A 26,794-nucleotide genomic window follows, 5' to 3' on the forward strand; every position below is an offset into this window, starting at 1 on the left:
CAGGAGAGCAGCCAGTACACAGAGTAGGTTGGCAGATGGAGCCCTTCCTCAGAGCCTGACCAAGGTGGCCTGGCCTGTGGCAATTAAATGGCATCTGGCCTGTAGCAGGTGTCCCCAAAGCCATAGCCATTGTCGATAAGAACCAGGCGCCATGCTGAGTGCTTGTCATTCTCTATCTCTCTCTCTTTTGCAAATTGATTTCAGAGAGGAAGAGAGAGGGAGACAGAGAGAGAAACATCAATGATAAGAGAGAATCATTGAACAGCTGCCTCTTGCACGCCCCACACTGGGGATTGAGCCTGCAACCAGAGCATGTACCCTGACCGGGAATCAATCGAACCGTGACCTTCCAGTTCACAGGTCGATGCTAAACCATTGAGCCTCACCAGCCGGGCAGTCTCCATCTCTCTTAATGCTCATGAAAACTGGCAGTGTTACTGACCCCGGTTCACAGATGAGGAAACTGAGGCACAGGGAGGTTAAGAAACTCACCCTGGGTTGGACAAATCACACTGCCAGACTCCAGAGTGGTTTCCCCTCAACCCCATTCAAGTATAAAGCGAGTCAGGACAGCTGTGGGATGCCCCAGGCTGTGCCAGCCCGAGAGGAGATAAGGAGTGGGGGCAGGGGAGGCAGGGCCTGTGCCACAGCATGGGGGGAGGGACGGTGACCATGAGCACAGGTCATTTCTATTGTTACCATGATCCGAGGGCTCCCTGCTGAGCACTCACCCCATTTTATTCTCACTGCCTCCTTTGTTTCCCCATTGAGCAGATGAGGAGACTGAGGTTCAGAGAGGGACAGTACCTTACTCAAAGTCACAGAGCAGGTTTGTGGACTAAAGGAATCCAAGACTGAAACAGGGGCTGATGGGAGTGGTGGCAACCAAGCAGCTCCAATGTGGAAGGCACACGGGGCCCCCCAGACAGGGAGAGCTTCATAGTGTGGTTGTTGGCATGCACAGAGGAGCCCCCTGAGGACCAAAATCTAAAGGATCAACGGACAGCGGGCAGACGTCTCGGCTTCCGGTCCAGCTCTGTGGCAATCAATGCTCAGGCTGCCCTTGGGCAGGCGGGCCCCGTCCCTTCTCTGGGCCTCGTTCCCCGCCAGGATAATGGACTCACATGTAGGGGCAGGGATCCTTTGGAGATTCTGATGAAAGCCCTGGACGCTAATGTAACACCTGGAAAATGCAGCTGAGCATCCGAATCCAGGGCACCGCCAGGCTTGGGCTTGTCCGCAGACCCCGCGCTGAGACACCCCGGGCTGGGCGAGAGTCTCTACGGTCCTCTGGCCTTGCCATCATCTGAGAGGCAACTGGATGTGGCTGAGTCACTGACCACCCTGAGGACAGGTGCCTGGGACACTGTCACCATGACTCTCCTTCAGGGCTGCACACACAGCACATGCCCTGGTGGCTCAGTCCAGGGCCCGAGGTCCCCATGCTCACACCCGTGTGGCCACTGGTTGCCAAGGTGACAGAGAGCCATGACAAACTTATGCAAAGTACATGGGGTGGGGGCAGCGGTGGAAATGGGGGGCCCTGGAGAAGCTGCTCGTTGCCTTGCGTCTGCTCCTCTGAGGTGCTCAGGGAAAAGTGGGGCTGGAGGGGGCTGCCCTCAATATCTTTCCTCCCTTCCCATGGAGCACAGGAGGAACGCCCAAGAGGGGCCTGACCCCAGGGACTGGGGGCTGCATCAGTCCTTCCCCACCCTGCTCACCTGTTTCTTTCCTACCAGTGCTCCCTCATCCAGGGCAAAGCCAGGCAGCCGGAAACCCAGCTCCAATCCGGCTTAGGGTGTGGTAGGGAAGACCTCCCCAAAGAAGGTCTGGGAGATGGGCCCCCTCGGCCAGCTGACTTGGTTCAGACACTTCGGAGGAGGGTCACCGGGGAGTCCTCAGAGCCACTTCTCAGGGGGCCCAGCCTGTGAGAGGTTAGAGGTTGGGGATCTAAGGGTCAGCTGAGGCCTGCAGGAGAAACTCCACTTGAACCCAGAGACTCACTTACGCCTCCTCACCACGCTTGGCTGGGTGACCTCCAGCAGGCTGTGTCTCAACCAGAAAAGGATCTGGAGGTTCCAAAATGACCACAAGCTCAAGAAGAGCCAAAGGGAAGGGAAGCCACCTGCATGGAGCCTCTGCAATGCTTTCAAACATCATTACGTCTGCTCAGCACAGCTGTGGGAAGGATTTTGTCCCCATTGTACAGATGAGGAAACCAAGGCTCAGGAACCTAATGCCATCTATGGAAGACCTAATGGAGGCCAGAGGTGGACCGACCAGCTCAATGTCATCCTGCTAGTTAGTAGGAGGGCCGGGGGTAAACCCTGGTCTATGGACTTCACAGCTCATGCTCCTTACCACCTGCTCCACCAGGTCCCCGACTTCTAGCTGCTCCTCTACCACTGCCATTTCACCCTGCCCTCCCCCACCTGGCACCTTCGTCTTCATTTAGCTAGGGCAGGCGGTGGCTCCAAGCCACTGCTCGCTCCATTTCCTCTGCCTTCCCTCGTTTCCCAGACCAGCGGGCTGGTGGCTCCTGAGAGCCCAGTACCCGACCAGGTGCCCAAGGCCTCTTTGCATGGTCGCCACAGTAAGTCCCCATGTCCGTGCCGGCCCAGGAGTCTCTTCATTTCCCTCTGTGACCGGGGCCCAGCTGCAGGTCCGGGCTTGGAGCATGAACCATTTGACTGAGGCCGGATGTCCACACCACCGCTGTTCCAGAAACGGCCGGTCAGGCATGAACTCTAAGGAAATGAAGGTCACCTGTGCCAGCTCCTGGCTGACAGGCTGACTCGGAGCTCCTGGGGGTCCAGAGGAAGCATTAGGGTGCAGACCCATCCTCTTCACAGAGTCATGCCATTTCCATTCATTCCCCCACCCCACATCCATCCTGTTCCTGTGTGGTCTGTCCGGAGGCCAGCGTAGTAAACAGATCCACGGGGACCTGAACGCAGCTTATGTGCCCGGCACTGTGCTCAAGGCTTTATTTTTGCCTTAAGCCCTATCCATTGCTTCCGTGCACCTAGATTAGCACACTTTTTGTTGTTGTTAATCCTTACCCAAGGATATTTTCCCATTGATTTTTTTAAAAAAGAGTGGAAGGGAGAGGGAAAGACAGAGAAAAACATCAATGTGAGAAAGACACATTCATTGGTTACCTCCCACATGTGCCCCAACCAGGGCCAGGGATTAAACCCGCAACCAAGGTACATGCCATTGACTGGAATTGAACCTGTGACCCTTCAGTCCTCAGGCCAATGCTCTATCCACTGAGCAAACCAGCTGGGGCCCTGAGCTCAAGGCTGACGTCACATCCTCAGATACTCATGGCAGCCCTAAAGGTGCATTCTATGGCTCCCATTTCGCAGATGAGGAGACTGAGGCACAGATGATTGATTGAAGTAACTATCACACCCCGATGTGCCTTACCTAGTAAGGCCAATGTCAAGGCTCCATGAAACTAGGTAGCTAATGCACTTACCAGTAGCCAGTGGTCAGCCAACTCTGCTGTCTCAGTGTGACCTTGAGCAAGCCACTCCATTCATGCAACAACATTAGTAAGGACTACAAAATGCAGCAGCCATCCTTAACTTCCATAAGCCCCAGCCTGGGCACTGGGTGCACACTTTGTCCGGGTGACGAATCAGTGGTAGCCCCTGGGTGAGCAGGGTGGGGGCTCTGCCAAGGGTAGTCTCCATCCCCCTCCCAGAGCTCTGAGATCCTCCATGCCAACAGCCCAGATTGCTGGACCTGGGACAGGGTGTCAGTGTGGCTCAGGAGCAGCCCTTATACGTTATCTGTGGGTGGGGACAGACCAGGACTCACGTGTCCCCCTCCAAGTCAGCTGGCCCAGGTGGGCTTGGACCCAGAAACTGGGCTTAAGCTAAGAGGCCACAGTCGCTCCCTTCATGTCATTTGGCAGCTGAGTGGGTCTTTGCAAGGCAGTCAGCGCCATGTGTGAACATCTGCGGGGAGGAAAGAGCGGGTTCCGGAATTGGACAGACCTGTGCTTCTGTTCCAGTGATGCCACGCCCTGGGCAAGGCCCCTCACCTTTCTGCACTGTCCTATCTGCAGAACGGGGGCACGGCAGCACCTGCTTCCTCAGGCGCTTGTGAGAAACAAAGTCCCTGGCACGTTATTCTCGTTCTCCAGATAAACAGGACCAAACGGAGGCACAGAGAGACACAGGTTTATTGTAAGGAACTGGCTCACAAGATAGTGGGGTCAGGAAATCCAAATCCTGCCAGCAGGCTGGCAGCCGGGAGACCCAGGAGGAGTTGGGGTTGAGTCCACAGGCAGTCTCCTGGCAGAATTCCTTCTTGTTCAAGGCAGGTCGGTCTTTTTTCTGTTAAGGCCTTCAACTGATTGGATGCGGCCCACCCACATTATGGAGGTTAATCTGCTTTACTCAAAGTCCACTGATTTGAATGTTAATCTCATCCAAGAACACCTTCACAGAAACTTCTAGAATAACATTTAACTAAAATATCCAGGCATGTAAACTTATCATAGCACATAACAGTGGTTGTTACAACAATGGGTAAATGGGTAACGCTGGCGAATCATGAATTCTGTGTCTGGCATTGTTCTAAACACTTACATCGGTAACTCATTTAATTCTCACGACAACCTCTGTGTGGGTATACATATATTACTTTCCCATCTTACAGATGAAGAGACAGAAGGTCAGAGAGGTTGCACAGCTTTTTGGAGCTGGGACTTGAACCCAGCCCATCTGGCTCCAGAGCTCCCACCACCCGCAACGGGTTTTCCCATACATCAGTGCCTGCCCTTCCTTCCACCACACCGCACTCCTGACACCTAATGACACACTGGCAATGCCATCAGACTTAGAAGCTGTCCCCCGACCCCAACAGAAAGACCGATTTGATTAAGTAACAGGTATTTTATTGGGTGACATCAGGGCAAGTCCCATGGCACCTCACAGTGTAGAGGTGCCTTGTAGAAAACAGTGCAGAACCCGCACCCTGCCAGGCGGCATCAGCACTCGCCCCTGACTGCTGGCCCAGTCTGAGGTCATGGCACTTGGGCAATGGCCACCCTACCCTGTGGGGAGCCCCTGACAGCGATCCTTGAGGAGGGCCCGGCACTTTGACGGCTCCTTAAAAAGTGCTCTCCAAAGTCACCCCTTACAGATCCCTGGCCACTCAGCATCCAACCTAGTTGTGAGTCCACCAATGGGCTGCATCACACAAAGAACAGGCCCCCCGAGGGCCAGTCCACGCAGGGCCACTCACATGCAAAGGAAGAAGATTCTATGGGCAATTCCAGGTCCCGGCAGGATGGGGACCCAGGGTAGGACTCAGGGGGCTGGGATAGTGGAGCAACATCTACCTGGGCCTGTGCTACCACAGCCAGTGGGAACTGAGCTCCCGCAGGGAAACCAGGCCGACGCAGCTGAGGGTGGCCGTCCTGGAGGCGGGGCCCAGCCAGTTTCCAAAATCCCAGCCCCAACAGGAAGGACCAGCATGTCCCACATCTTGGCAGGTGGCCTCCAGCGGCCCCCCAGCCTCACCACATGGAGACGGCCGGGAATCACATGGGTATGCGGGAGCCCGGGAGAAAGGCACATGGGCATCTAAGGCTTAAGGTCAGGCACAGGTACCCTCTGGCTCATGTGGCTGGGCAAAGAGCTAGTGTGCAAGGAGGATGACCCAGATCAAAGAGGGCAAGGTCAGCTAGCGTCCTGGCACCCTGCAGACCACCTGGTCACACCCACACCTGCAGCCCTGGAGACGCCAGGGCCAAGGCCAGGAGCCCCTGTGGGTAATGAGGTTGCCAAGGGGCCCAGAGCTGCCTCCTTTCCCCCAAGGGGTCGGGAGCTGCCCCAATGTCATTCCCCAAGTCCCTAAACCAGGGGTGGGAACCTTTTTTCGGCCAAGGGCCATTTGGATATTTATAACATCATTCGTGGGCCATACAAAATTATCAACTTAAAAATTAGCCTGCTATAATTGGTCAAACATTTAATTAACTCACTCCTAACGCCTTGGCAGGGCCAGACCAAATGATTTTGTGGGACTTATATGGCCCAGCCCTGCTAAACCACTGGGCCACAGTGCAGAAGAAAGAGAAGAAAAGATGGCGAGCCAGCCGGCACCAAGGTCAGCCTCTGAGATGTACTTCCTAGGACGGCCGATGGGATGAGGAGCAGCACGCCTGTCCCTTCCCAGCAGGATCAAACCAGGGCTGGGCGCCTGACCCCGAGACGTGGGACAGGCCAAGATACGGGCCAGTGGGGGCCTGGGGGCCAGCCCTTGGCTCTAGAAAAGGGGCCACCCCCCCAACCCGGGGAGCAGGGTGGAGGGGCTGGGTGGGCCCAGTGCACCGAGGTCAGTCACCTGGGCGGACAGACAGGTGGATGGCAGAGGCGCCGATCAGGCTCACTGCATGTACGAGTAGCGCCAGTCCCCCAGAGGTTTGTGGGTCTCCTTGATGACCTGGGGCGACGTCCACCGCAGGATGTAGTGGGGCCCCCCGGGCTTGTCATTGGTTCCTGTGGGAAAAAGACGCAACAGCTCTGGGCAGGAGGGAAAGGCGTGGGGAGGAGCTGACGGAATGAATGGGGCACCAGCATTTAAACTAAAACAAAACGTGCTCACAGGGGCCAGTTTCCTAAACGCACCTGTGAGGGGCATCCTTAGTGGGAGGCCGGGTGGGGCCGGAACTGTGAGCAGACACTCCTGGGATCCATGTGCCCCACCTGGGATCCATGTGCCCCACCTGGGATCCATGTGCCCCACCTGCCTGGGGTGTCTTGGAGGCAGGGGAGGGGTGGCAGCTGGGATCTTAGAAAGTCACCAGCCCAATCTGAGCCTCAGTTTCCCCACTTCTAAGTAGGAGGGAGTTGGACCAAAGTGACTGGACCGTGGTGGTGCAGACTGCGGGAGCTGGGTCCAATGCCAGCTCCACCACTTCCTAGCCATGTGCCTTTGAGCGAGTCACTTCACCACCCCGTGCCTCAGTTTCCTCCTCTGTAAAATGGGGAGAACTTAGCACCCTGGCTCACGAGGTTGCTGAAGGACTCAGGGTGAGTACAGTGCTGTTCTTATTACTCTTAACACCCTTGAAATGAAGGCTCTCAAGTCTCCCATAGAAACGTGGCTCCCCTCTGGAAACAGGGACCCACTCACCAGAGGCTCGGGCTCCCCCAAAGGGCTGCTGGCCCACCACCGAGCCAGTGGACTTGTCGTTGATGTAGAAGTTGCCGGCAGCGTTCCTCAGCATCTCGGTGGCCTCCCGGACAACGTCCCTACGAGGCAGGGCAGCCAGCTCACCCACTGCTCCAGCCCAGGTCCAGCCTCCATCCCCAGCCCAGGCTGGCTATCCCGGTGAGCACTAGGCCCAGCCTGGGGCAGTGCTGGGCCAGCCACCAGCTGTGGGCCCTTGGGCAGGTGACTCAAGGTCTTGAGCCTCATCTTCCCCTCTGCAAAGGGGGTTTCACGGCCCCTCGTGGGGCTCCTGCAAGGACTGAGGGTGTGGGTCAGGCAGCACACACTCAAGGAAGTGGCCCATCCTGGTCCAATTTTCCTGCCCCTCGGGAACTGGGGAACCCCAAGCCCCCAGCCTGCCCCTCAGGTTCCACTCCCACCTCCATCCCCTCTCTCTAGAGGCAGACAAGGGGAGCCATGGAGGCGGGAAAAAGCAAAAGCTCAGGATGAATATCATGGCACCGGTTCAAAGCCTGCCTCTGCAAGATGAGCAGTGCACCCTAGCCTGAGCCCGTGTCCCACTCTGCAGCAGAGACGATGCCCTCGAGTAGCAGGGCCCCCTCAGACTCGGGGAGCTGGGCAAAAGCTCCCATTCCCAGGCCCACCCTAGATCCAAATTTGATAGCGGGGCCCCAGAACTTGCACTTTAACAAAGAGCCAGGCTGCCCCTGGGTCCCTGCGCTTGGGAGGCCTGCCTGCCAGCCAGGGGTGAGGTGAGGGGAGTGGACAGAAAGCAAGGGGCGGCATTATTACTAGGACCCATGTCCAGAAGGGCAGTGTCCAGGGTGTGGACAGGATACCAGGACTAGAGCAGAGGGGCTGTGGCCACTCACTTATCCTGGGCGAACACTGCCCCCGTGAGGCCGTAGCTGGTAGTGCTGTCCACCAGCCGCAGTGTCTCCCTGTACTTGTCGTCGGGGTAGACGTACACGGTCAGCACAGGCCCGAAGATCTCCTGGGAGAGAAGTGAGAGAAGTCCAAGGTCAGTGTCAGCCTGGACTAGCGCCCTGAGGCTCCCCAGCCTGCTCTGGCCTCTGCCTCTATTCTCAGTTCTGGTCCCCAGGCCCCAGTCCACACCTTAGCCCCTGCAAGAAGGGCCAGGCGTACGCAGTGTCCCTCTGGATTCCCTCCGGGACAGAACCATGCCCAGCTCCTGCCTTGCTCACCCCATCTCACCATGGCAAAAGGTCCAAGGACACTTTCTGGGCCCCTGCCAGCCAAACCCACACCCGCAGAGGCACGGGCCCAAGCCCATGGAAACGGTAGGGTCCTGGCAACACCTGGTCCAGGAACTGCCCTACAATATACTGTCCCTGCTGCCACCAAGGTGTCTTAATCTCCCGGGAACTCAGTTTCTCATCTGTAAAATGGGACTGATAATACAGCCCTCACTTCAATCAAGGGCCAACTGCGGCCGGCCACAGTTGAGCAGGTCAATGTCAGCTGAGAAGATTGCTGCAGGGGCGTGGGCAATGGAAGTGCTATGACAATGGCCGGGGTGTCAGGGCCAGCACTGGGTTTGGGGTCAGGGCCAGCACTGGGTTTGGGGTCAGGAGGCCTGAGCTCAAGGCCTGGCTCTGCTCTCACTGGGTGTGATATTCGCTGTTTAGGGCCTCCCTTTCCTCAACTGTAATTGGGATACGCCCCGAGAAAACCACGGGCAAGGGCCCTGTGTGTGCTGTGCTGAGTGGGAGGCTGTCCTCTCGTGCTCCCAGCCACCCGCCCAGTCACCTCCTTCATGATGGGCTCCTGAGGGTCCTTGCTCTCCACAATGCAGGGTTCCACGAAGTAGCCCACAGAGTCGTCACACTTGCCGCCCGCCAGGACGGTGAGGCTGGGCGAGGAACGGGCATGATCTAGCCACTTCTTGATGCGACCAAAGGACTGCAGGGGGCAGGGAGGAAGGGTGTCAAAGACAGGCTAGGGGACCATTCCCAGCAGCAGCCCTGCAATACACTCACTTCAACACACCTGTTCCAGAAGGACCTGAATTCTGAAAGGGGGAGGGGAGGGCCCTGAGCATCTAGACCAGCCATGGCAGAGACAAGGGCAGACATGAATGCTTGTGTGTGTTAGAACTACAGGTATATATTCACATATAAATATAACCAAACACACGTGACATACATGTATTTGGGCATATGCATGGCCATGTTGCTTTCTTAAAGCACGTAGATATACACAATGGGCAGTAGTAGGTTTACAATTATGAGTACGTGAATCACAGTTTATTCTTGTATTATCGATTAATTATTGTATTACTTACATTACAACTATAAACCTACTTTTGCCCACCCTTATATGTATGCCTGTAACATGCACATGTTTATCCATGAAGACCTACACATGTGCCTCTAAACACAAACATATACATGAATATCTTTGCATGGACACACATGGGTGGCTTTGTTCATGTATGGAGATATGCATGTATGAATGTGTATGCATTTCTGTGGAAAGCTGACATGTATGCCTACACATGAACATGTTCATGCGTGCACACGTTTAGGTTTATGCACACAGGTATGCAGGCCTGATTGCATCTCTGTGTATGAATATGCACTTAAAGGGGCTTGCTGCGCTTGGCTGCAGGGTGTGCAGGAGGCGAGTTCTCTGGTTGGAGGATTCTGCCCTTTACCAAGCTGGAGGCAGGGTGGCAATCTGGCTGCCTTCCCGGAAGCAGTGGGGCGGGGTTGTCCCCCATTTAGGCCCCCTATCTCTCTTCCTCCCTCTTCCACCCAGTCCAGGCTCAGCCCCCCAGGAGCAACTGGATTCCAGCCCGTACCTTGGCATCAATCACTGCAGAGAAGAAGGTCCCGAAATCTTCTGCAGGCTGCAGGCAGGGGAGACCAGAGACTGAGCTGCCACAGGCCCCAACAAAGGAAGGCCCCTCCTGCACCCCCAGCCCCCCCACGGGACCCTCCAATCCCATCAGCCCCCCGCTGGGCCGAGGCAGGGATGGAGGCAGCGCTCACGTCGCCCACTTTGATCCTGCTGTGCTCCTCCAGCAGCCGCTTTCTGATCTGAGGCCACAGCGAGTGAGGCACGTAGAGGCGGGAGCAGGCTGAGCACTTCTGGCCACTGTACTCGAAGGCTGAGCGCAGGGTCCCGCTCACCACGCTGTCCACGTCCGCTGAGCGGTGCACGAAGTGGAAGTTCTTCCCACCGCACTCTACAGGGGCCAGGGTAGGGAACGAATGAAGGAGCGGGCTCCTCCGGCCAGCTCAGGGGCCCACCACACTACCTACACCTGTCCATGGGGCCCTGTGATCAGCCCCCCATACCAGGCGTATGAGAGCAGGAGAGGCACAGAGTGAGAGCTGGACAGATCCCAGAAACCGATGAGCCAGGCCTAATCTCCCACTCTACAGATAAAAAACTGACGCCCAAGGGTGAAGGGCATCAGAGGTCATCAGGACCAACTCCCCCATTATACAGACGAAATAACTGAGGCCGGGGCCAGGGTTCTGCCCATAGAATCCTAGGCCCCCACTCCCCTCCCAGAAGTGGCACAGCTTTCTTTAAGCTTTCCCCTAACCCCTCCAACCCAGCAAGAGGAGAGGGACCCACCCATGTCAATTGCCAGGGCTCCTTCCCTACTCATGGCACTTAAATTGCTGAATGACTGAGGCATGAATGAATGAATGAATGAATGAATGAATGAATGAAAAAAGCATCCTGAGGCACAGGTGCTCTGCACACCCCCAGTGCCTGCCAGAGCAGAGGTTCCGCACCTATGGCCCCCCAGGGCTCAGCTCCTGCAGCACTACCCCACCTATGGCTGCATCCTATCCTCCTCTTTCATGATGGCCAGGAGAGGGAGGGGTCCCTGGAGCCACCGGGGAGGGGGCAGGGCGAGGGGCCCTTACCTCCGGCCAGGCGTGGGAAGGTGCGAAAGCGATCCAGGTTCTGGGCTACCTGCTTCCATAGGTTTTTAAAGGTGCTGAAATCAGAGGGCAGGGTGGCGATTAGGGAGCCAGCTCGGGTATCTGAGGGTGAGGTCGTGGGGGGTGGGGCACAGTCCCCACCAGAAGGGGCAGAAAAGCCAAGTGAGGAACCAACGCCAGGGTCAGCAGCCCCGGAGGCGAGCAGGGGTCCCAGCAGAGGTGGTGGGGGACCCAGTAGGTGGTGGCAGCTGGATACGGGCAGCATCCCAGGCCTACGGGGAGGTAGCAAGGGGAGCCTTGGTGGCAAGATGGTGCAGAGAAGACCAGGGAGGGGGGAGGAAGTACTGGGTTCAAGCTGTGACTCAGATACCCATGGCTGTGTGACCTTTCGCTCATTACTTAACCTCTCTGAGCCTCAAATTCTGTGCCTCATCCGGGAACTGGAGGCAGCAATCCCACGGCAGGACTGTTCTGTGATTCACTCTATGAGTCCAGGGTTAGGACAGGGCCAGCACATTAGGTGCCCGGTGGCGGACGGACACTGTCACTATCTGCATGGGGCGCTCCCTCCCAGCACCCAGGCTCCAGAGGCCAAACTGAGGAGGATCCTGGGAGAGGAAGCGTAGGCCCCCGCCTCCTCCCTGGGCGCCTCCTCCCTGGGCTCCGAGTGTGACCAACGCCAGCACCACAAAACAATAAAAATGCTAATCACCAGGGAGCCGGCGACACAGTAGCTAATACTAATTTATGACTTTCCCACCTTTAAGCCTCTGCTCATCAGAGCATGGCAAATGGGGGCCAAGCCTGCTCCGCCCGCTAACAGGCAGGGCTCCGCGGGTCTGCGCCCGCAGAGCAGGCCTTTGGAAACGGCCCTCATCAGCAATTCTAATGCCGCCATGCCACCCGGCAAACCCTGGAGGAAAGCGGTGGGGGAGCCAGAGGCCAGCAGAGAGAAGCCACCGCAGGTGTCACCCGGGAGGACCACAGTGCTGACTCTGACATCTCCAGATGGTCCGTGGGCACCCCAAACTCTAAGTAACCAACATGTGACTCATCTTTGCCCTAACCCTCCGCTGCTGGGCCTTCCGGGTGCCACCTTGTGAACAATGCCTCCTGCCCTGAATGGATGTTCCTGCTGACTCCCCACCCCAACCCCACAGACAGGCGATCGAATCTGCCTGCTGCTTTCTCCATTCCCACGGTCTCCACCCGGGTTCAGGCCCTGTCGTCCTGTCCTATGTAGAGTGACTTGTGTGCAGAGCAGCAGAGCCATCACTAGGACAGTGAAGACACAGAGGCTCAGAGAGGGGAAGTGGCTCCCCAACAGCAGCACAGCAAGTGAGTACGGTCAGCGGCAGACCTCGTCACATGCCCGTCTCATTCGCTCCTCACAGCCCAGCTCTGGGCAGAGGTGAAAGGCGAACCTCCCTGAAGCACCCTGCCTGCCCCCCGACCCGCCTCCCGCGCCCCGCCCCCCCCCCCCCCGCCCCGCCCCAGCACTTACGGCACGCTGCCTGTGAAGTTGATGCCGCACAGGTGCTCTGAGCTGGTAATAGTGTCCCCAAATGTGGGCCCGTCTGCTGGCACGAACTGGATGATGTTGGGGGGCAGGCCAGCTTCCCGGAGGATGCGGTAGACGGCGTAGCTGGCCAGCATGGCCGTGTCGCTAGGCTTCCAAAGGACCACATTGCCCTGCTCGGGAGGCACAATGATGACACAGGCCAGGGCCACCAGCCCCGACTCCACCCACCCTGAAGCATGGTCATCCCTCCCCTGGAACCACCAGGCCCCTGTGCAGGCCAGGATGTCCCCTACCCGACCACACCTCCAGGTGCCAGGCATTATGCTCTAACAGCCCTCGCCAACACCACACCAGCCGAGGCGCCCTTCCTCAAGAAGCCTGCACGGGCTGGTCCCGCCAGCACCCTCGGGCAGCTCTGTTCTGGGTGTTTCTGAGTTGCTAGGTGCTCACAGGTGTGGCTGAGCAAGTGCACACAAGGCTCTCTCTGCACGTGTCCTGGTAAGGGCACGTGGGCGTCTGGGCATGTGCGCATCTGTCTGTGGGCAGAGGCACGGGGATGGCCTTGTGCATGAGCATCCTCCAGATCACCCAGCCTTCCTGCCTGGGCCCAGGCCCCCGACAACTGTCAGCCCTCTTCCTACGACTCCCAGACACCCAGGCCCTCCAAAGGCAGGGCCACGTCTGCCCCATCAGACAGGAAGCTCATGAGGACGATGGTCAGCTTCACCCTTTAAAACTAAGTGGAGCCCTGACCGGTTTGGCTCAGTGGTTGAGCACTGACCCGGGAACCAAGAGGTCACCGGCTTGATTCCCAGTCAGGGCGCATGCCTGGGTTGCGGGCTCAATCCCCAGAGAGAGGCACGCAGGAGGCAGCCAATCAATAACGTTTCTCCCATTGATGTTTCTATCTCTCTATCCCTCTCCCTTCCTCTCTCTCTAAAAATCAATAAAAACACTTTTTAAAAAACTAAGTGGAGTTTTGCTCAGTGGTTAGAGTGTTGGCCTGTGGACTAAAGGGTTGTGGATTCAATCCCTGGCCCTGGTCAGGGTGGATGCAGGAAGCAAACAATCGATGTATCTCACCCACATCGATGTTTCTCTCTCTCCCCTCCTCCTTCCCTTCTACTCTCTATAAAAAACAATGGAAAAAATTTCCTTGGGTGAGGATGAAAAAAAGCTCACCATACGACCATGACAACTAAGTCACCAGCACATTGCAAGCATTCAAAGGTGAGCTACAATCATCACCATCACTACCCGTCACCACAGACTAGCCTGCACAGGGCCAGACCTGCCTGGCGTTCGGCGTGATCCTCACAACCCTGTACACAGGCTTTCCTATTGCTTCCACTTTGCAGATGAGCAAACTGCCTCAGAGCAGAGTGGAGGCTTAATAGGGTCACCTAGAGCAGGGCAAGCCGGGACCCAAACCAGCCTCTGACCCCAAAGCCTTTCCACGGCCCCACACTCACTCCACCCTCTGTGCTTCACCATGACTACGGCTGGGACCTCAGGGGCTCGAGTGCAACCTTTCCTCTGTTGAGATGGGAATGGTGCTGAGCTCCCACCATCCCTACCCGCGGCCCATATCTCACCATCAAGGCCGGCGCCCCCGCCAGGTTGCCGCCGATCGCAGTGAAGTTAAAAGGGGAGATGGCTGCCACGAAGCCCTGGAGACAGAGGAGGTGGTGAGGCCAAGCTCAAGGTTTCCAGCAGCCCCCGCACGTCCTGCCCCTGTGGTACCTCCAGCCCCCGGTACACCACGCTGTTGGTGCTGGGCGGCACACTGATGGGCTGCTCCCCCTCCAGCTCCACGGCAAACTTGGCGTTGAATCGGAAGAAGTCGATCAGCTCGGCCGCCGCGTCGATCTCCGCTTGGATCACTGTCTTACCCTGCGAGGCGGGAAGGCCAGGGATCAGCAGTGGCAGACCTGCCTCCGTTGGCCCTGACGTGGGACCCTGTGCCCACGGTGACTCCTGCCGCAGGGTAAATACGTGCCCTCGCTAGGGGAGCTGGGCTAGAACCAGGAGGCCTTGTGACTGCGAACGTTTCCTTAGACTGTCTGTCGTTCCCGATGGTGAATGTGAGCCGTGGGGAAAGGACTGTGGGCAGCAAAAATGGGCCTTTCCCACCTTGGCACACAGGCAGCTGCTCGCCCTGCTCGGACATGGAGCCAAGGAAGCTGAGCTAAGACACTGCCCCCTGCTCTGCTCGGCCACTGCGCTTCTTACAACTCTCTGAGTATTCACATAAAAAGGCACTTAAATCTGTGTGTCCCTTCCTGCCCAGGTGTGGCTCACCTGGGACACTCGGAGCGTGACGACACCCAGGGGCCACTGAGAAAATCAGGACACTTGGCAGGGTGTGGAGCTGTCATACCACGTCTGTGCAGCAGGGGGAGCTCTCACTGCAGGAAGAGCGCTGGGCTGACCAACCCCTAAAGGCTCCTTCCTGCCCATGGTGAAATTAACGCTTTCTCCCTCCCAGCCACTCTGGCTCAGATACACTCACTCAAAACACCTCTATCCAGGAAGACATGATGCAAGGCCCAGAAAGAGGGAGAACATTAACACGTGATTACTGTTCCCCAAAAGCTTGTAAAGGGGCAACAGACACATAGGAAGTCATTCCACCCCACTGCGAACTGAGCTGTAACTGACAAATGAACAGCGTGCTAGGGGGCAGGCTGAGCCTTTTGGACAGAGAAGGTTCTGGAAGCCTCACAGTGTAGGTGATATCTGGGCCGGCCCTTGATGGGTAGGAGTTCACGGGGCACAGAAGAGAGCAAGCACTCCAGGCAGGTGACACCAGGCAGAGGCGGGGATATGGGACGCCTATGGTGCCCAGGAATGTCACCAGGTCCAGACTGGCATCATCACAGGCGGACGGCCTGGCAGGAAGGGCAGCAGCTGGCGAGCTGGAGAGAGGTGGGAACTGCAGGGCCCTGGGGGCTGGGCTCAGGATCTGGGACGTGCCTCTCAGTGGGAGATCTCGGTGGTTTGTAAGCCTGAGCAGCCTGCTGGGGTGTCGGGGAAACCTGAGGGTGCAGGGTCCCACCGAGCCTAGAGGACTGCACAGAGCGACTGTCACTCAGGCAAAGCACGACAAAGGCCTGCTAGGGTGCGGACAGAGGAGGGGAAGGGGCATTTCCGTGGTCGGACACGCAGGTTTAGCACAGTCCACCTTGTCTAACATTGTGTGTGTCCCCTCTCCTAGGCCTTGTCCCTCGAGGACATCTCTGAGTCTCCAGCCAGCAGAGCAGGTCTAGGCACCCAGAACTGCTCAGCTGACGACTGCCGAATCGAATGGGGTACAACTGCCTCCCACCCCCAGCTGGGCCGCAGGCACCTCACCTGTCCCACCATGGTCTTGGCAAGGACCTCTGCCCTGCGCGGCCCGCTCAGCATGTCTGCTGCCTTCAGGAAGATCTGGGCCCGGTCTGTGACGGGCTTCAGGTCCCACTCCTTCCTGGCGGCCAAGGCGGCCTCAATGGCTTTGTTGAGCAGGGCCTAAGGAAGAGGACAAGGCTGGGGGCTTCTTCTGTAGCGGGAAGGGTCCCAGGGGGATGAGCGAGGGAGGAGAGGTCTGGAGGTCACGCTCCACCCGGGGAAGGCCCTGCTCCCTGGGCCCTCAGTGTCCCCTCCCCAGTGTCTACTGTGTCCCACTGCCACAGGCCACCCCAGGTGCGGAACCTGTCCTGCTGCCAGTCTGGAGAAGTCTGACCTGCCAGCTGGGTCCGCATGCCAGCACCTGGCACTGAGTCCCTCAGCTGTTAGACCACGTTCTCCTGTGGCCTCCTCGGGGCCTCACCTTAATCCTGGGGCCTGGGGCCCCTGAACCCACCACCCAGAGCCACCAGCCCTCAAGGTCAGGGCGCTGGTCTTGCCCTGGCCAGGTCAGAGCCACAGCCTGAGACATACACCTGCTGCCGGCATCCCCAATGCCACCTGCCCCACTGCCACAGGATGCTCACTCCTAGACCCCGAGCCACAGGTGACCCCATCCCCTCTCAATGATACTAATGCCGTCTGACTTACCATCCATGATGTCTCCAATTTCCCTGACCCAGCTTTCCAGAACCCACCACCCCCACCTGCCCCACGTCAGGGTCTGCCCCATGGCAAGAGCATGGCCAGCCCCGATCAAGGCAGCCCCCACGAGGCTCAAGTTAACCCTGGCATGCCTGGCCCTGTTAAAGGCACCCACCCAGGGACTCCCACTCCCAGCTGTCCCATCTATACTCCACCCCCCACGCCAGCGGGAAGCAGTGTCTGATGTCCACCTCCAAGTCTGAAACTAGCAGGACAGAAGAAGGGCAGCACCCCAACCCCAAAGTTGCCAGGCACTCACCTTGTCTGCATAACAAAACTTGGCCACCTTGTGTCCATGGTTAAAGGGCTGAAAGGAGAGAAGAGTGAGGTCACTGCCCAGGAAGGAGGTGCCATGTAAACTGACCGCCCCTCTCCAAGTGCTGCCCGAGGACCCCAGGTTCGGGGAGAGGCCCGGCCCTGCCCACCCATCGGACTCACCGACACCTGGTACTGCACGTCCGAGGTCCACACCTCCTCGTCCCCCACCACGCACGGGATGGCTTCCGTCCGGCCCTTCAGCTCCTTCAAGGCCTGAGGAGAGGACAAGAGGTCAGATGGGCACTTCCTTCCCCTTCTCCCACCTAGAACCCGACGCAGGGTCTGCTAATGCAATGCCCGGAGGACCAGAACCAAGGAGGCAGCCGGCGGGGCTGTGGCCAGAGAGCGTGTGCTCCCTGGGGGGACAGGATGCAGCCCCTCCTCAGTCACTTCCTGTCATGCAGAAAGGCGAGGCCAGTATTGACAGGTTTCCCCGTTAAAAAGATTCAAAAACGGCACCTGAAATGTATGTGGAATCTCAGTTTTAAAATACTAGCAATTAATGGGAGAGCATTGAAGTTACGTGAGCATATGACTCCTGACCAGCACTGAGGCCACCCGGCTGCTCCCAGCCTCTCACAGGCTCCAGACACACAGCCCTCCCCAGACCTGGGGCTGGGAGCAGGGCAGGAGGGTAATGGCTGAGCACAGAGAAGCACCTTGGGCTGCTGAGGCTGTCTCTCCCCATGCCCCGCACCTTACCTTCTGCAGTGCATCTCGCTCGGGGCTGCCCTTGGTGAACGCCAAGATAGGCTCGTTGGCTACCTTCAGGGAGGATGTGTGTTTCCACCGAAGCCTGGATGCAAGGGCAGGGAGAGAGGTGGCAGGTCAGCAGAGACCACCACAGACCCGGTCTCCAACAGGGGAGCCTGGGCTGGCCCGGAATCCTGAAATCCAGAGCAACTATAGAACTGGGGGGCGAGACAGGCCTTGGGGTGCAAAATCCAAGTTCAAGTCCCAGTCCTGCTGTGTGTCCCTGGGCACGTGAGCTGCCTCCTCTGAGCCTGTGTCTACACTAGAAAGTGAGAGTAATCATACAAACCCACGTGTTTGGAGTTTAAATCCAGAGGTGCGAAAGCATTTTTAAGTGTTTATACGTGGGGAGCGTGTCCCCACGAGGCAAACTTGATCCCAGAACAGACCCAGCCGCTCCTCCTCTAAGCTGAAGAGGCAGGACATCCCAGAGCTGAGTCCCAGCACACAGAGCGAACCGAGGGCGAGCAGGAAAGCCCAAGACCCGGGCGGGAACTTGGAAGAGTGCCCTGAGCTCCGCTCACAGAGAGAGGGAGGGCAGGTTTGGGGTTCAGGGTCTGGTTCCTGGGCACTGAGTTTCAAGATCTCCTTGTTCTGGTGCCCCTATTCAGTCTGGAACCTGTGACCTCATTGATCAGTGACCACAATGGCCATCACCCTGAGGTGGGGGGTGGGGTCATGAGGTGGGAGGACATGTGGGTAAGACGTTAGAGTCAGTCATTCCAGAGCTGGAGCCTCAGCTGTGGGACTTCTCCTCCAGGCCTCAGTGTCCTCATCTGTAAATGGGGACATTAATGACAAAGGCACCTAACCCACACAGGGCTCCTTAGACTGGAGACTGCCCCCCATCCGTCATGGATAGGCCCACCGGATGGCTCTCACCAGGGCCTCATTATAGAAATAAGGTAACTTAGGTCCTAAAAGGAAAATGGCTAATTCAAGACCAAGATCAGGAGACCTGGATTTGAATCCAGCAAAACCCAAGTATCATCTCCCTCTGGTGTCAACGTTCCCAGCCAGAGACCAGTGGGAACGCACCTGCAGGTGGACAAGTGGGGTTACTGTTCGATGCAGGAGGGAGAGTGAACACCTGGGGGGAAGCAGCCCCTCGTTTAGCAAGAGGGGGTGTGTCTGGTACTCGGGGGGTGGCATGGTGACCTTGTTTTCGTCTGTGCTCAGACGAAACTATGACACAGTATTGTTGTGCCTCAGAGTGACCTTGTCTGAGGCCAGTGATCTGAAGGTGGCTAATGCCCAACAGGAGGACGGAAAGGCCTGGCCATGAGGGTTGGGGGGCTTTGTCCTTTCTCACTGGGAAGAGTTGTGGGTGGAAGCTGAGAGCTGGGCTGGGAGGCCTGGAGGAAGGACACAGAAAGGGGGCTGTGAGGGAGGTCCCGCATCCCCCCTACGAGGTTACTGAACCCCTGCTGCATCTCTGACGCTGTTCCGGACCCCGGAGACACAACGGTGACCAACACAGCAAGGCTCTGGCTGCACACAGCTGACTCTTGCCGAGTGGGGGACACGGGCAAGAAATAAACACTATAGCCCTGATCGGTGTGGCTCAGTGGATAGAGCGTCGGCCTGCAGACTGAAGGGTCCCGGGTTCGATTCCGGTCAAGGGCATGTACCTTGGTTGCGGGCACATCCCCAGTGGGAGGTGTGCAGGAGGCAGCTGATCGATGTTTCTCTCTCATCGATGTTTCTAGCTCTCTATCCCTCTCCCTTCCTCTCTGTAAAATATCAATAAAATATATTTAAAAAAATAAATAAATAAATAAACACTATAGCCCTGATCAGTGTGGCTCAGTGGATAGAGCATTGACCTGCGGACTCAAGGGACCCAGGTTCGATTCCAGTCAAGGGCATGTACCTTGGTTGCTGGCACATACCCAATAGGGAGTGTGCAGGAGGCAGCTGATCGATGTTTCTCTCTCATCAATGTTTCTAACTCTCTATCCCTCTCCCTTCCTCTCTGTAAAAAATCAATAAAATATATTTTTTATAAAAAGAAGAAATAAACACTCTGATGACAGAAGGGCCCTGAAAATGAGTAAGTAGGGAGAAGGGTGGAGCCAGGGTGGTCAGGGAGGGCCTCCCTTAGGAGGCGAGCTCAGCGGGGACCTGGAGGAGGTTTAAGAAGAGCTGGGAAAAGTGGTCCAGGCCCAGGGGAGAGCAGAAAGGGGCCTGTGTGGTTGAGGGGCAGGGCTGAGTGGCCCAAGATCCCAGGGACTTCTCCCTCTCTCCCCCTTCCTCACCCCCAGGCCACACCCACCAGGCCCAGTCACATTCCTCAGGCCCCACCCTCCCCCTTCCAGTAGCTGTGTGACTTTGGGCAAGTCACTGACACCCATCTTGTGGGGTTACGATGGAGATCTGAGGAGCTAATGCTAGGCTATAGAGGTGCTCAATAAATTAAAACCCACACTGGTCCTTCCACGTATTGTAGTGAGGTGGGGAGCAGGGAGGCCAGCAAAAACCAGCAAGGGGGGGCAGAGTCTAGCCGGGGACCTCAGGAGCAGGACACCACCACCACCAATCAGTAAGTCAGATACGGCCAGCTTCTCTTTAAGCCAAGAACCGCCCCCTCCACCCCCGCCATCAGCAGAGAACGAGTGCTGGGCTGGAGCCAGGGGCCACCCCAACCCCTCTCCGAACCCCCGGTCCTTGTGGGTGGGAATAGCACAGGTTCTGAGCAGACATATCCCAGACCAAAGCCCACAGCTGCTCGGAGACCTCAGCACATATTCCGCTCTGAAAGAGGGGGTCATCCTAGGTCCCACCCCAGTGTTACTGGGCAAGACGAGGAACCTCACTTGTCTTCTTGAGCCAAGATTTCAATCAAGAGACAACGTGCAGCAAATTTATCCACCACTTTATGCAGCAAAAACACACATAAGGGCAGTGAAGCAGGGGAGGCATAGAAGAAGCAACAGGGGAGCCCCGGCTGGGCTGCTCTGGCTCACTGGGAGGTCAGAGAAAAGGGGGAGAAGGGGGCCCTGGAAACAGGTTCAGGGGGTTAGCCCGGGATGAGCTGCCGCTGCCTTAGTTGCAAGTCTCATGGGGTCCCTTAGAGGTTAGGGGATAAGTGTGGGGTTGGCAGGGGCGGGGGGGGGGGGGCGGTTGTGGCACAGGCATGCTCCCTGGGGGGGGAGAGCACTGGGACCTTCATTTTTGGGGGTTTTAAAGGCTGGATCAAGAGAATATTCATCAGCTTGATGCTGATATTCCCAAATGAATTTATTCTCTTAATTTCGGTGTGATTGGCAAATGGCACTTAAATGGATTTCTGTTATGTCTCCCTGAGTAGGGTGTTTTAAGCTATTTACCCCCTGGTTGGGGACAAGTGCAAACCATTTACTCTTAAGTGTCCTTGGTTTAGGGAAGATAGGATTTACTAGGTGGGACACACTGCTGTTTAACTCTCTGCCTCAGTTTCCCCACCCCACTTCTCCTGGAATTTCCCTAGCTTTTACTATTCTATAACACTAGGTCCCTGTGAGAACTAAAACTGCTTGCCTTTCCTCACCCTCCTTTTCTTAGGAGTTTCTTTTTTTTTTTTTAATATATTTTATTGATATTTCATAGAGAGGATAGAGAGCTAGAAACATCGATGAGAGAGAAACATTGATCAGCTGCCTCCTGCACACCTCCCACTGGGGATGTGCCCGCAACCAAGGTACATGCCCTTGACCGGAATCGAACCCGGGACCTTTCAGTCCGCAGGCCGACACTCTATCCACTGAGCCAAACCGGTTTCGGCAGGAGTTTCTAAAGGAACTAAAGATCTTTCAAGATGTTCACTCCACCATGCCAGGCTTTCAAAGGCAAATCGGTTCCCAGACACCCCAAGGATCAGGGGCTGGCCCAGGTGCTCACCAAATACTGCTGGAATAAACAGCACCCCATTCCACCCAGGGCAGAAGCTGAAAATGTCGCGCTACCAGCTCTCCTTTCCCTGTCCCCTCGCAGGCAATGTCAGAAACAGAAATCCTGCAGCCCCACTGTACCTTCCCCAGGGCAGAGGTCCACTGTGACCTCAGGATCACACGCCCCAAGGGCTCTCTCTAAACCTAGACAGTCCAGGCCCTGGTACAGTCTCGGGGACAGAGCCTAGTTCAAAGATCATCCTGAGTGGAATACAGCCAAGAAAAAAAATCCAGGGACACGAAAGAAACACCCTTCCATTGGCTCAGAGCAAGGCATGGAGGAATCACTCACAAACTTAGGGCCTCTATGAGGCTCTGCAAGGCCCCTCTGCATCGTTTGTTCATTCGTTCATTCATCCATTCATTCATTCATGCATGCATGCATGCATGCATGCATCCAGCTCACATTTATTCCACACTTCAAGAGCTCAGCGATAACTCAGGTGAGGTCCAAAAGGCTTGCACATTTTTCACCACGTTTTCCCGAGTACCCACCAAGCAGGTGCCTGGGCCTGGGATGCAGATGAACCCCACCCGACCATTCGTAGGGCAGCTCTGGGCCTTCTGGCTTCAGGAAGGAGGCACAGGGCAGAGTCTGAATTTGACTCCGATTCCCTAACGACCTGAAGTGCCCCTTCTGCTCACCAGGGGACCTCCTGGCTTGGGTGTGAGACCTTAGCTACCCCTCCCCACCCTGTGCAGGTACCAGAATCTGATCTTTAAGAGCCACATCAAAACATCTCCTGCGATGGGCGACACCAGGGCTGGACAGCCAATGCAACCTTAAAACTGAGGGGAAGCGAGGCAGGGTGGGGTTGACGGGGAAGCTCAGTTCCCTCCCAGGTTTCCCTCGGCCTACACCCTGGGCCATGGCACCACCAGCTTTTGCCTGGACGACTGCAATGGCCACTCCGGCTCCACTGTCACCAAGCTACTCTCCAAATCGCAGTCACAGTTACAGTGTTAACATGAAAATCTGATCATCAGACAGAGTAAGCACTTGGCTCAAAACTCCTCATGGCCTCTCCCTTCTTCTGCAGCAAAAAGCCAGACTCCCTGCTGATGCCTCCAGACCATTTCCATCGCCCCCACCACCTCCCAGCTCGTTCGCTGTGATCCAGTCACCCTGCTCATTTTTGCGGTCCCCTCTGCATGGGACACTCTCCATGTGGCCGGCCTCAAACCACTGGACGGGTCCCTCTCGGATCCTCATTAGCCCCGCACTTTCCTCAAAGCACCGGTGACAACCCTCATTACGGCGCTCCCACCAGGCCGTAAGCTCCGCTGGGCCGGCCTGTGTCCATTCCATTCACCACTGGACACACTGCCCAGCCAGGGGTTAGCACCTGAAAAATACCATTGAAAACAACGCACAGGCAATGTCAGAGCGGACACCAGGCCCCCAGGACTGGACTCCCAGGCCAGGGCGCACCTGCTAGCACCTGGGGCGGGGTGCAGGTCCCTTGGCTCCCCAGTGGCTGAGGCCCAGGTGGCCACGGCCAAGAAGAAGAGTAGAAGGGAGATTACTCTAGCTTCATTCAGCACCTGGGCTTCGGCAGCTGTTATCTGGGACCTGATTAGGTTAATCCTCCTTATCACGGAGATAAGCGGCCAGCAGTGGAAGTGAACAGTGTGGGGCTCAGAGCAGGTCCAGGAGGGAGGGGCACCTCGCGCAGGATGGTGTGTGCACTTTATTGCCCCGGAAACATCAAGGAGCATTTATTAAGCACTGACAACACGCCTGGCACCGTGCTAAGTGATTATCTCATTGAATCCACCTACAAATGTATTGTTACAGTAAGACCTCGGTAAAACACATTAATTTGGGCGAGGCGGTATCTGTTAAAGCCGAAAGTCCATTACATGATAAAGTAGGTTCTCTGAATGTGTATGTTAAAAAATTGACAAATTATTCAGTTTACCTATTTTTACTTACGTAGACACGTTTGTATAATTAAAATTAAAAGTTTTCTGTATGTATTATAATTTTAAATTTAGACTGAATAGGCCTAGTAAACCCGTGCATTCACCGCGAATAAACAAATGCACGTGGCTGGGGGGTGGCTTAGTGCACCTGAGTATTGGCCTGCCCGTTAAAAATGCCGCAGAGCCCTGGCCAGTGCAACTCAGTGTAGAGCTTAGGCCAGCCGTGGGCAAACTACGGCCCGCGGGACGGATCCGGCTGTTCCATCCGGTTCTCTTGCTCTCCCCTCCACTCCTTTACTTTGATTTTATATTAGTTCACACAAACACTCCATCCATGCTTTTGTTCCGGCCCTCCGGTCCAGTTTAAGAACCCACTGTGGCCCTCAAGTCAAAAAGTTTGCCCACCCCTGGCTTAGGCCCATACTGAAGGATTGCAGGTTCCTTCCCCAGCCCTGGGTGCATGCGGGAGGCAACCCATCAATGTTCCTCTCTCTCCCCGCCTCCACTCGCCTGCCCACCCCCCCCACCCCGCCTTCCACTCTCTCTAAAGAAAAAATAAAAATCAATGGGAAAAAATATCCTCAAGTGAGGATTAACAAACAAACAAAAGCTGTAGAACAAGCATGTCAAACCCAGGGCCAGTGTGCGCATGCCTCGTTTATTTAGGCAAGCAGCCCCATAGCTGTGAGTCTCCCGCACTTGCTGTAGAAAGTCCCGCCACTGACAACAGAACCAATTACCGAAATTACCAAGCTCGGCTGTTTGATCCCTCGCTGTGACCCGTGGGCAGATAGTCTGCCATCTGTAAAATGGGGATAATGATTGCCTGATAAACATTTTTGTTACAATAGGCTTTTTAAAAGAGAGAACAAGGATTGCTTTCTACCAGATATCTGAGGGGTTTTTTTTACGTCTAAGTCTTTCTCCCCCATGAAAATGAACTCTTCGAAGTCCCCATCCACATGTCAATTCCCTGGGCACCCCTCACTCCAGTGTTTAGCACAGCACCTGCACATGGCAGGTACTGTACACAAGTCCAGTCAAACCTCGTTTCTCAAATGTCTCCCACCTCAAACAATTAGGTTCCTGACCAAGTTGTTCACAGAAAACAATGTCTCGGTTGTCGACCAAAACGTCAGTTTTCCACCTGACAACCCTTGCATGCTGAAAGCTCAGCATGACAAAATGCATCTTGCAGGCAACAAGCAAAGGAGAGAATTACTTTTGTTGCTGGTGGTTGGTACAATTTTAAAACATAAAGAGGCCATCAAGAGTTCTAATGTTGCTAAGGGTGTGAAAGTGCTCACAAAACAGCAATCACCGACAATAGAATGGGTGAAACTGTTGTTGATTGGATGAAGTAAAAGCAGTTAGCTAGTAACAGGATTTTGGAGGATTCCTTTAAGGCTAGTAGGGGGTGGTTGGATAAATTTAAGTAAAGAAGTGTTTATTTATCAATTAAATAGTACATTAGACATATGCTGTATAAAAGAAAGGTTGAAACAGGAAATCATTTGGGGCTCTGGAACAGATTAATTCAATTTACATTATTTCTAATGGGAAAAAAGTATTCAGTTTTCGAACAAATCGCTTCTCGAACAGACTTCCGGAACAAATTAAGTTCAAGAAACGAGGTCCCACTGTAACTCTATGGGACTTCCATCTGCAGTCTGAGAGGGGCGGTTTCAGAATGCAGGACAGGGTGTGGCAAGTACGACCCCACCCTTGGCTTGCGAGAGGAGCCCTTCTCTCCCACGTCCTCTTCTTGTGCCCTTCCCTACCCCATCCCCACCCACCGAGGACACACAGCAGTGTTGAAACTCACCCCTGCCCAGGGCACCCCTGTGCCATCCCTTAGGACACTGATTAACTCAGAAGAGCCTAGCTCAGCAGAGGAGACAGAGCTGGTCACAGTCCTAGGGATCAGGCAAACAAAACTCAAATGTGGGGGGGGGGGGCGGGTGGCTGCCCAGCTCTGAAAGGCAGACCCACCGAACACAGGTCCAATAAGGGGGCAGCCTCACCAGACTGTGAGCCCCTCTGAAGCAGGGTCTGTGTCCTACCTTCCCCACCCAGTCCCCAGAAGGGGGGGGCTCTGAGGACCTTTGTCATTGAGTGAGCAAGGGTCCAGGAACCCAACTCCACACTGTGGGGGTTTGCACTCCACTCCGAAATTACAGTCTTCACCAGTAATGTGAAATAATAATATCTACCGCACAGGAGTTTAGAATACAAGTGATAACGAGGATCACGATAATAACTTGGCATTGCCTGTGTGCCTGCCACCGGTTGATGTACGTTAATGAATTAACTCCCTCAGTCTTTACAATAAAGCATACACCAAATGCCTAGCACGGCGTTTGGCACGCTGTAAGCACCCCACACATATTATCCCACATGTCACAAGAAAGGAGTCCCTTTTCTGCCCAAAACTTAACTTGAAAAAGGGAAAGAGACGTGGAAGTCCCGGTAGAGAGAGGAGACGGAAGTCTCAGGGAATCCCGGAGGTGGGTCCTGAGTGTGAGACAGAGGGAGGGAAGGAAAGGGTGTTGTACTAAAAATAGAAGTGCCCCAGGGGGAAGCCAGCACTCGGGCAGTGGGCACATTGGAAAGATCCATGTGAGGAGCGAGACGAGGGCGTAGGGGCTACTTTCGGAGCTCGGGAGCCGGAAGAGAAGCGAGACACCCCATCTGGCCGCAGTTCGGGAAGGGGGTCCTCCTCGCTGTAGGAAGGAGACAGGAGTGTCGCTCCCCAGGCCCGGTTTGCACTCACCTGGCCCCACTCCAGGGGCGGGCCAGCAGGGCGCGGCGGAGCACGCGCGGCAGCGGCAGCATCTCCCCAGCTCCCGGTGTGGCTGTTCTCAGGACAGTCTACCCGGGTCGCCACCTGACGACGCTGCCCCGCCCGGAGCGCACTACCTCGGAAAGAGGGGGGTTCCGGGTCACCTCGGCTGTCCTCCGAGTCAAGGTCAAGCGAAATACCTCTATATTTATCTATGTTAATAAATTAAATTTCTTTAGGGTGATGTAGGCCATTATGTGACATAGGGCCTGGTAATACAAAGGGAAGTCTGGAGATATTCACGTTTCCCCTTCCCCTCTTTATGGTAAGACCCAGTTTCCTTTGATGC

General features: G+C 55.9%; 1 protein-coding gene across 1 annotated transcript; it reads right to left on the bottom strand.

Moving 5' to 3' along the window:
* Window positions 1-4,173: 4,173 nt before the first annotated feature.
* Window positions 4,174-26,794, bottom strand: ALDH4A1 (aldehyde dehydrogenase 4 family member A1). Its single transcript, XM_080656530.1, has 15 exons — window positions 26,437-26,794; window positions 17,758-17,851; window positions 17,176-17,268; window positions 16,997-17,044; window positions 16,000-16,155; window positions 14,389-14,538; window positions 14,241-14,315; window positions 12,628-12,815; window positions 11,106-11,179; window positions 10,212-10,408; window positions 10,022-10,069; window positions 8,968-9,120; window positions 8,070-8,191; window positions 7,159-7,277; window positions 4,174-6,521 (listed from the first exon to the last, which is right to left on the bottom strand). The coding sequence occupies exons 1-15, from the start codon at window positions 26,496-26,498 to the stop codon at window positions 6,409-6,411; spliced, it is 1,692 nt and encodes a 563-aa protein (XP_080512656.1). The 5' UTR covers window positions 26,499-26,794; the 3' UTR covers window positions 4,174-6,408.

The sequence above is a fragment of the Plecotus auritus genome (genome assembly GCF_963455305.1).
Source record: "Plecotus auritus genome assembly, chromosome: 2".
In the NCBI taxonomy this organism is placed as follows: Eukaryota; Metazoa; Chordata; class Mammalia; order Chiroptera; family Vespertilionidae; genus Plecotus; species Plecotus auritus.

Excerpts from the sequence above, each read along its gene's own strand:
- ALDH4A1 (XM_080656530.1), bottom strand. The coding sequence starts at position 26,498 with ATGCTGCCGCTGCCGCGCGTGCTCCGCCGCGCCCTGCTGGCCCGCCCC. Across the intron at positions 17,852-26,436 it reads CGCCCCTGGAGTGGGGCCAG|GCTTCGGTGGAAACACACAT; the intron begins GTGAGTGCAAAC and ends CCTTGCATCCAG. Across the intron at positions 9,121-10,021 it reads CTGCAGTGATTGATGCCAAG|TCCTTTGGTCGCATCAAGAA; the intron begins GTACGGGCTGGA and ends TGCCCCCTGCAG.